Source organism: Nyctibius grandis, chromosome 4 (assembly GCF_013368605.1).
Source record: "Nyctibius grandis isolate bNycGra1 chromosome 4, bNycGra1.pri, whole genome shotgun sequence".
NCBI lineage: Eukaryota > Metazoa > Chordata > Aves > Nyctibiiformes > Nyctibiidae > Nyctibius > Nyctibius grandis.
This window is the reverse complement of record NC_090661.1, coordinates 50,112,297-50,122,768: the sequence shown is the minus strand read 5'-3', so window position 1 is coordinate 50,122,768 and position 10,472 is coordinate 50,112,297. Positions and strand designations below refer to the sequence as shown.

The window sequence follows — 10,472 nt, the reverse complement described above, 5'->3', positions numbered from 1 at the left end:
AGTTACAGTAACGAAACAACGATAGCAGCTGGACACCTGCTAACATAGTCCTCTGTGAAGGTGCAATTTAAGTACTTTGGAGGAGGGAAGATGGCTTTCTAATGTTGGTAGCTATGGGGCTTTGACTGCATAACTAAGCACATAGTTTTATTGTCCTGTTTAGACATGCTCTAATGAGAAAGGTGCATATATAAGTTGTTTTCAAACAACTATACATATTCTAACAGTAAACAGTCTTAGTCTATATTAAAGAAAAATTCTTTGTGCTTCCTACTTTGCTTGAGCAACCACTCAGTAAGAGCAGAGCAAGCCTGAGACTCTAAAAGTCTAATCATGAAATAAAAGCTTAATGTGTAGCAAGCCTCTCTGAAGGCCTTGCCTGCTCTAGCACTTCAAGCTGAGAATTTGCCAAAACGTTAATATCTGCCCTCTGAAAGGTCACTAGAGACAAACCACACTGCTCTAGGATGACAAGGTTTGGCTTTCTGTGGGCTGTGAGGAGCGCAGTTGAATTGTGTGTATGTTAGACCCTTAAAACTGGCGTTAGTGTGCTTTGGTAAAGCGTATTGCTGTGCTTCACATTCTAGATGTGAGAGTAAATCCATCTTGAAAAACAGATGCCTTGGAATAAGGGTGATGGGAGCTATTTCATTCCATTTCTGCCTTGCTCAAAAATTTGGGGGGGAAATCTAGTGCTGAAGGCAAGAGGGATATGTTTACTGGCTTTTGTTTCCAGCTACTAGATCATGGCGAGCAGGCTGTTAGAAGGAAAATGTCACTCTATATATATATATATTTTATACCTTTTAATTAAAGAATGTTTATACAATACCTGAATGCTGTCTGAAACTAGTATCACATAAGCTCCATTATGTGTCAGCATCTCTTTTGACTCTTGATGGCTGCTTGCATTCATAAAAACTTTGGTATGATGTGTCTGTTGTTAACTTCTGCCTGTATCCAAAGTTTTGGATTGTGGCTTGGGCCGCTTACTATTTTTTTTTTTTTGAGCTCTATAGGGACACCAAAAAAAAAAAAAACCCACCCCCATTTTCTCAAATTTTGAGGTTATATTCTGTCTTTGGTACAGTGAGTAGAAGAAGCAAGAGCAAGTTAAACACAGAAGTGAATATAAGCTCTAAACTCACAATGTGTGAGCATAACTTCAGGCAGCTTTTTCCTCTGTTAACGTTTTCTAGGCTGACTTGGTTCTGTGTACACTCCTGTTCTATCCTTTTAACACATGCCGTTGCACATTAAAGTTAAATGTGTATCTCCTCATCCTTCTGGAAAACTGTCATTTCAGAGACTGAGGCAGAAAGTTTAGTTCCTTGACTAACAATAATACTATGTCGCCAAAGCTTACTGAAAAGCATTCAATGGCTTAGCTTGTTTTTAAGGAAAGAGTGTAACACACTGGCTGAATATTGTACGCTGTCTTCATGCCCATAGTGGGAGACTTTGCCAGCACAACTACAGTAGCAGACTGGTAATGTGGACAAGCCTTATGATGACAAATCTGGAAGGCGTGCTGACGGTAAGCCTCATTCTGTTACCTATATTAAGGTTTGCACTCCTGTAATATAGTTAAGACCAATTTTTGTTTTCTTTGCTTAAACGTCCCCCGGAGCGGGGAGGGGAGGAACCACTCAACATTTATCACATTTAACAAGCTTTTCTGTTGTTTCAAGAACTAAGAACTGTGCCAGCAACACCTCATACTAGGTACTCTGCTTTGCTGTATGATCAGAAATGTTTTCAAAGAAAAATGAGGGCATGCTGACACTGATCAACTACTGATTTCTCCAGGTATAGGAGATGAGGCATACTCATGGTCTGCTCTTGGGAGACACAATAGTAGCTTCAGATTATTATTATTTTTATCATTTTCAGATGAACCAAAAAACCTCCATTTAACAAAACCCACAAACAAATAAAAACTGAAGATCACAACTTAAATTTGATGTGTTTTGACTTAGCATTAAGATTTTGTGGTTCTTATTTTCAGCTGAACTGCTAGCTGGTGGCTTTCAGCAGCAATCACAGGTACTTAGCACCTGTGAGCTTCTAGATTCAAGTGTGTCCCATCCATCCCCCCATTAGCAAATACTTATACATCAATTATCCCTTTGCAAAATATCTTCTTGAAAGATATGCTGTGAAGAACAACACATTAGTACTTGCCAAGGACTTTAGAATGGAAGTGCAATCAACCCAAAAATCATACTGAAGAAAATTTATTCCCTGCTCCCACCCCCGCTTCCTACTCACAAGTTCAAAAATCTGTCTTCTAAAAGATGTAGTTCTCTGATGGACCACAAAGGAGCTGAACTACAAACATCTCCATATCCTAGGCCCTTTATATTAACTTCCCAAGCTACTGTTCCAGTAGTAAGTCACTTCCTCTGCTGAGGAGAAGCAAGGGATGCTTCTGGTCCTAACAGGACAGAATCATCCAGGGCACTCGTTGTCGACTGTGTGCCTCGGAGTGCAAAGTGTTGTCTATAAAAGATGATCTGTTTGTCTTTGTCTCAAACATTTGGTAGAAAAATAAAGATGGTCGTGCCTAGGATTGAGTGGGAACTTTTTTATTTTATGTCTTCTACTAGCACACCAAGGATCAGCTTTTGAGCTTGTGCACAAATGTGCTTTTCCCTACACTATCACATCTTTGGCACAATTTTCACAGTGAAGGAGAAAGTTTACTGAAACGTCATCGTCTTTGCTCTGGGTACAAGATCCACCATCACTGTGGAGTTCAAGTCTAGACAGTACAACGGCTAAAACAGAAGTGTGCAGCCAACAGTAAAGCTGACATTATGGCTAAACGTGGTGAAGCCACCCTGAGTTGTCAGTGCTAGAAACCTTAGGGACAAAGAAGACAGACAGAATAACACAACCTGAATGTAATTTATGCCTGACTGGCAAACAAAAGAGAATGTTGGCAGATAAATACAGTTTACTATAAAAGTAATGCTGTTATGTAGCTTATGCCTACTGATGCTATCCAGATTATCAGTGTTGCTACTGCACTATACATAAACACATAAATTATTCCAGTCTAACATCTAACAAAATGCTAAACGAAGTAGAATCCCCTAACATCGATACAGCAGGCAGCTGTGATGCTGGGGAAAAACATGGTGAACAGATGTCAGCAAGCAGCTAACTCACTCTCCCCAAGCAGCAGCTGAATTGCCAAGAATTAGATGGACCATCAGTCTGACTCAGTGGGACATTTCTCACAAGGGCTTGATTTTGTCCATGACAACATTCTTTAGAGGCACTCGGGGGGTTTGCAGTGCTGTACCGCAACTTGATATTGGTGCCTGAGAAACTGTGACAGGGCTATGCACACAGGTCTTACCTTCTGGGAAGACAGTCTGCAGGACTACGGAAAGGAGCATGATACCAGACTGAGCCATTACTGCTATCATACCCATATGTTAAATTTTTTAGTTATTCCATAAGCCGCTCTGAAAAACAGGGAGGGGGTTCCATGGAAGGAAACTAGCTATCCAGTGCCTCGTGTTGAAAAGAGGAAGGGTATGAATTGCAACCTGATTCCTTCCTGGTGGCATGCCAGTCACTTCAGCAGTTTCACTTCACAGCAAAGTACAGACTCTCTGTACGAGATTCCTACTTTCTTATCGGAGGCATCGCAAGTCAAGTAACGCTAGCACCTCAGTCAGTCCCCGTAGTTCATTCATCAGACCATGAATTATGGCGTCTGAGGGGCCAGACTTTCTTCAGTCCTGTTAGCTGTGCTATGCAGGTGGAAAACTCCAGCAAAAAGGTGGAGTTTGACAGCTGAGAAAGGTAAAACTTAGTAAATGATGCTATTTTTCAGCTGGGGCTCCAGCAGTATGCACGGTGAACAGTGGTTTATCAGCTGGCCTGCTGTAAAGTGGTCCTGTCCCTATAGAAACTGCACTCCAGAAGGGAAGGAGGTGTTCATTCCTGTAAAATGAAGGATTTAGAGGAATGGGATGAGAAGGTCTCCTGTACCAACTAACAAACTCCCTCCCATCAAAAGATACCAGACAGGCGTTCCCTTGTTACTTGGGCTACTTAATAGGCAGGACTTCAGGCTGAAGGTAACATAACAAACATAATCTGTAGCGCAGTATCACAGTATTGGTTGAAGAGATGTAACCTGCTATTCCCTGTGTATGCATTCAGAATTCAGTGTTATTTTTCACTTATGCTTGAGTGGGACTTACACAGGTGACTCACTGGTGAAGACCTAAGGGATGAGCGGGGTTCAGAAGCTGTGCTAAGAAGGACTGAGCGAAAGTGGCAGTGGTGAAGTGAATTTTGATGGAACTATACTCATGGTTGGAAAGATTTTCCTGTATTATGTGCATCTCACATGTTGCCATAAAGGGGATAGAGAGAGAATGGAAAAGGAAAAGAAGGCAGTAAAAGAAGGCAGTAAAGAGGGGAAAATGGAAGCTAAGCCAGCTGGCAGGGCTCTGACAATTCCTTGCACAGCTGGGATATCCTACTGTCCGCAAGGAACTGCTAAAAGCAGCAATTTTGCAAATTGGAGAGCACCTGTGGGCCACGGTGAGTCCCTCATGGAAGACACCAGTAATTTCTTAGATTTTGCTACCTCCCTCTCCCTGTGCAGCTCTGGGCTCAGCCACCAGCCGAGGTGGCGGCTCAGAGCCCAGCAGTGCTCGGGGCCTGTGGCCTGCAGCAGTGGCCCTTTGGCCCGTGAGGCCTTTGTTTAATCACCTGTGAGGGAAGGCACCACTGCCTGCCAGTCCAGGCAGGGCTTAAGCCCCCTTCTCGTGGGCCATGAAGAGTCCTTTCTGCCCCGAAGCTGGCAGCCGTGGGTGAGGTTTTCGATGGCCCAGGCGCAAGCAGCTCTCAGGGACTGAGCCGAGGCGAGTTAATGTCTCCCCCGTAAAAGCAGGCTGCCGCTCCGCGGGAGTCCGCGCTCTGCCCTCGCCCAGGTCCGGGGACCGCCTGGCGCCGGCGAGCGCGGCCTCCCCTCAGCGCCACCGCCTCACCCCGGCCCGCCGCGCGGGCGCTGTGACGTCACGCGCGGAGAGGGGCGGGGCTCCGGCGCCGCCGGCTGAGGATGCGCAGACACTTCCGCCTCGGTAGGCCCGGCGGCGCGGGTAGCAGATGCGTTCCCTTGTGCAGATACTTCCGCCTCGGTAGCTGTCATGGCGGCGGGGCGGGCGCATCACGTCACGGCGCCCAGCCCCGGCGCGGCCTCGCACGCAGCTCTCGCGGTGCCGCGCCGCCCCCCCGCCCGCGTCCCCCTCTCGCCCTGGCCGATCGCGCAGCTGCTCGGCTCTCGCTATATAAAAGGGCGAAGCGGGCAGAGCGGGCGGCTGGCGGCGGCGGCTGCAGCCCCAGGGCCGGCGAACGAGGCCGGGCCAGGCCGCGGGGCTGCCCGTGAGCCGGGGCGGGACGCGCGGGCTCTGGGGGGACGCAGCCGGGCAGGTTTATTGTTTTAGGGGTGACTCCCCCCCCGCGGTTGGGGGCGTCCCGGGGGGCTCGGGACATGGCGAGCTCGACTAACACAAACCCCGTGGTAAGGACCGGGTCGGGGGGCGAGGGGGGCCCCGGGGGCAGCGCGGGTGGAGGGGGCCGGCGGGGCCCGCCGCCCCCCTCCCCCGCACTCCCTTCCCTCCCGCCGCCCGCCTCGAGCGGTCCCGGCCCCCTCCCAGCGGCGGAAAAGGGTGGCCGGGGGCGCGGGGCAGCCTCACCCCCGCGGCGGGGAGCCAACTTGTGGCGCCCGGCGCCGGCCGGGAGAGAGCGGAGCCGGGGGCGGCGGGCAAAGAGCGGGCGGCGGGGGCGCGGGGCGGCGGCCCGGCGGGCGGTGGAGCCCCGCGGGGGAGGCCGGGGCCGCGCCGCCGCCCGCGGGCTGGAGGGTCTGGCGGGGAGGGGAAGGGCTGGCGGGTGGGGGGCGCCGCCGCCGCCGGAGGGAGCCGCCCGGGGAAGGGGCGAGAGCTGGAGCTAGCGGCGGGGGAGCGCGGGCGCTGCCGCCCGCCCCGCCGCCGTCCCGGGGCGGTGAGGGGAAGCGGCGCCCGAGCCAGGTTTCGGTTTTGTGGTGTCGGTGGCGGCGGAGCCCGCCGGGGCTCCGCTGGAGCCATTTTATGTTGCGTTATAAGAAGGAGACGATGGTTGAAAAGCACTTATCCCAGCCCGGCCGGAGCAGCTAAGCCGGGCGAAAGCCCTCAACTTCTCTCCGGCGAGCGAGGCAGTATTTATTTTAAAAAGAAAGACAAAAAAAAAAAATCCCTTCTCCCCCCCGGTCCCTTCTCGTGCTTTCTGCACCTTGGCGGGTGGCTCGCTGATGCACTCGTACTCACAGAGGTTTGCAACAAGCAGTCACACGAACCTGCGCAGCCACCGAGCCCCCCGGCCGCCGCTCTGCTCTCCGCTCCGCTCCCCCTTGCGCGCCCCCCGGCCGCGACCCCCGCCCCGAAGCGCTGGAGGAGACAAACCCGGCGTCCCGGCGGCGGGCTCGGCCCCCTTGTTTGTGGCGCTCAGATCCATCATGGCTTCCCCCTGCCTTTCTGCCTCCCTGCTCCTTGTGTTCCTCCTCCCTGTGGCTGCCCTGTTTATATAGAGCTATTGCCGCTCTCTAATATAGACTCTGCTCGGATGGGAAGGTGCTTTCCAGCCCCACGTCACCGCCTCTCCATTTAAACACCACATCAGCCTTTAAATAGGGAGCGAGCCGCGGAGCGCGGGCTGGGAGGTGCATGCGGCCGCGGCGGAGGCTGGCAGGCGGGCGGCTTGTCCCTCGGATCCTGGCCGGGCTTTCGCCGGGTTTACCTTCCCGCCGCGCCGCCCGTCCCCGTGGCCGCCGGCCTGCGGAGCGGTGGTGCTTTCTGCCGGCGGGGGCTGTCTCCCAGCCGGTGTAAATGGCCTGGCCCTTGCTTTTATGCATTGCATAAAGATAGTTTGTATCCTCTCCTGCATTTGAAACTGTCTACCTTTTTCTTCCTTTTTCTTCCTTTTTTTTTTTTTGTTTGTTGGTTTGATTGGTTGGTTGGTTGTTTTTTTTTCATCCCTAGCATGCAGCTAGCGCACGTTCCTGGGCTCCCACAAGCTCTTCGAAGCAGTTTTTCTGTTGGGTGGGGAAGGTAGAGTTTAAACGGTTCTTACCCAGTACCTGAAGGAGAGATGTGGTACTTATTTTATGGTGCTTTGCCAAGGTCTGACTACAGCTGTTGCCTTAAAAGTAATGTTAATATTAAAGTTTTGTCTATGGCTAACGAGCCGCAGATATTGCTCTCTGATTCCTGTGCATTTCTGGTGACTAAAGCGTACAAATACTTTTATTATGGTCCAGGCAGCGCAAAGGTTTTAGAGTTTTCACTATTATTTGGTTTAATTACAATATTTGGTATACTGCAAAACAGCATACAAAAGAAATTGCAAAGCATCCTAGTTTTCCTTTCTAAATCTGAAATTTTGCAGACCTGCCTGTGAGTTAGAGTCGTGCAATTGCAAAGTAGCATCACTGCTTTGATGTTTTGTCAGGTTTTACATAAGAAAATTTTAGGAAAGTAGTCAGACGTTATATGTAAGGATGTGTATCGAGTGTATGTAATCTGAATCTGTTAGTTGTCCTTCTGTTTATAAACTTCTGGTTTTATTTTTTGATTGCAAAGAAAGGAGCTATTACTGAATAGTAAATTAGAGGGTTTGCTTCTCTTTTTTGACCAAGTTAATAGCAAAATACGTATATATTGAATAACCTCCAGAGTACTTGTAAGTACCTTTGATTCAACAGTTTACTAAGACGTGCTTTCTCTTGGCTGTATTTCTGTACTGGCATAACTTCTGTAAAGTTCTCTTGGAAGGTGTCTGTGTTTGAACATTGTGTTTGGAATAGCAAAAGCCAAGCTTAAAATGAGTCTGCTTCAAATAGGTGTGCTTTAGGCTAATTTTCAGTTAAGTAGTGAAACCTTGCAATGGTGCACGATCAACTTGCCAAATTCAGGTCTCATTCAATAGTAAGGATCACGATGCTTACCCTAGGGTTACTGAAGATGAATAGGAACATTTTGAAATACTGCAACCAGGTGATAGCTTTAGGAAGCTAGACTTTGAGCCTAATATGTCAACAGTATCCCATCAGCATCTGATCAAATCTCAATTGATAGAAATCTGTTCTTCCTAGTAAAGGACAAATATAAGACGTAAACAGTTATATGCAGTTTAAAATTTATCTTGTAGGTGACAAAGGTAATTTATTTGTAAAAGTCCATGACAACATAAAGCTCCAATTTTAATGCTTACCATGTGGATTATATGTTACTTCTTTTTATGTGCATCTTTGATGTAATTGTGACTAAAACTAGTTACCTTTACAGTGTCCTCTTCTAGCTGTCATATAGGTAGCTTCCAGGTGTGACTGCACAGACAGGAGAAAGACAAGTGACATTTCAGGGATAGCTGCAGAAGCAACCAGGAACAAACTGCTGTCAAATGCCCAGAGCATCTCTCTCCATAATGTTTGCTTATTGGAAACCCAAACTGCTGAAATCCCAAGTGCTGTGATAATAATTACAAGGAGATGCAGTTTTTGTACCCTTGAAACTGAAGGAATGTGGGAAGTGTAAGCCCCCAAAGGCACGTGGCATTTCTTAAAATAGCTTGCTGGTTGCTCCTCAGATTTGGAGTGTGTGTGTGCATGTGTAGCAGTTTCACCATACTCGGAGTTTTCTTTACAAGATGCACAGAGAAAGTGAAATATAATCATTTCCTTATGTTCCCAGAGGGGGAAGTACTAGATTTCAAATCTTTTATATGTGTTTGTGGTTGTATCTAATAAATCAGGAATTTTAATTGTTGTCTTTAATCTATAGTAAGTGTTTGGAATAGTGTTTATTGAAGAGTGATTTGAGTATTTTGCTCTTAAAAGAGCCTGAAGTTTACAGCAATGTACTCTTTATGAGGGAGGCACTTTAATATAAACCAGATGAAAGCATGATTATTTTAATAGCAATCTTTAAAGTTTCCATTACGTTCTCATTGCTTTCTCCAACTGCATGTGGAAATTTATTGGAAAGCTTAACTCACCTGCTGTCGCATCTGTAGACTTGTTCACTAATTGTATTCCCGTGTTTATTTTTTGAGTAAGCAGTGCATGAAAATAATTTTGTCATTCAACTCCAGAGTCTTAGGTGGTTTGTATAAACAGCTTTGAGCATCATATAAATAATGCTTAAAACCAACACTTAGTGAGTATCTAAAACAATACAGTGTGCTTCCTTTTAAAGACCAGGGCTTAAGGCTCTTTTGTAATTTTACTGGGATCGCCTCTATTGAGGTAGGAAAAGAGCGTTCTGTGATATTCTAAAAAAATCCCAGCATGGATGGCTCTGGAAGGCATTGCTGCTACCTTGGTGGAAGGCGTTACATCCAGCTGGGCTGGGTGTTCAGTAGGGGTGTACACAAGAGGATGTCTTCAACCGGACAGGATTTTTCAGAGTATTACGTAAAGACGTATAGGTAAAATCAGACAGACACTGTTTCATTATAAGTGTGCAGATACTTTCTTCTCTGTTCCCTTCCTTCTAATCATGCAGCCATGAGTGTATCATGTCTTGTAATACTGCGTGATTAGAACAGCGTCCAAACATTCTGGCTCATCTTTAGATGTAGAGCACTGCGTGGCTCATGCAGAGAGATACGTGCACGGACAAACTGCTTGTGGGTTCATTAACCTGCATTGCACTGGGCTCACTGCACCCCTGTGGTGCTGGTGGCTTTTGGGGGGCTTAGCCCCTTGCTTGGGCTGTAGGAAGCTGTGCAGAAGGATTCTGTGTCAATGGCAGAGTGAGCATCTGTGCTCTTAACCTGCCTTTCTCCTCTCCTGCTAAACTAATGCTGGACACTAGAAACCATTATCGTGCTCTTTGCATTTGTTTATTCCCTTACTACACAGGGAAAAAAGAGAACGTTCCCAAGCAGACTGTTGGGCTGTAGGGTCAGTTTGTTGTATCTGAACATTGATATTTTTTCCCGGGGCTTTATAGACTGAGGAGGCTTTGTGAATAAACCTTACAAAAATGCCTGTGTCTGGAGATAAGAGGAGGTAACTGCTGGTGGGAATTATTAGGGCCTGCTTGTGTAAAATCTGTTTTGTTAGGAAAGTGGACCTAATAGATGATTTAAGGAGAGGAGGATTTAAGGAGAAAATGCAATCTTCATCCTGCAGGAATTTTGATTGTAATTTCAGACATGCAGGTAGTTCTCTTGAGTTAAGTAACTCACATGCCTGAGGTTAAGCACGTTTATTTGCAGAGTGTGGTTTTGGTGTTAAGAAACAGATGCTTTTAATACAATAAGGAACAATATATGGAATAGGTTAAGTAGCATTTCTGTGCTAGTTGAATCGTAGAAGTTTTATGCAATTTGTTTCATTATAGAAATAATAGGACTTAATGTTATTAAGTAGAATGTCTCTCTGCATCTGCTATGAATTAAATCTG

The 10,472-nt window shown here is 47.2% G+C and overlaps 1 protein-coding gene across 1 annotated transcript in view; it reads left to right on the top strand.

Annotated features, from left to right (window-relative positions):
• The first annotated feature begins 5,277 nt into the window (after positions 1-5,277).
• GTF2A1 (general transcription factor IIA subunit 1) overlaps positions 5,278-10,472 on the top strand; it is a 30,114-nt gene continuing 24,919 nt past the window's right edge. The window contains exon 1 of the mRNA XM_068397927.1: positions 5,278-5,551. Coding sequence (XP_068254028.1) covers positions 5,522-5,551 — 30 coding nt within the window. The 5' untranslated portion in view covers positions 5,278-5,521. The remainder of the gene's footprint in view (positions 5,552-10,472) is intronic.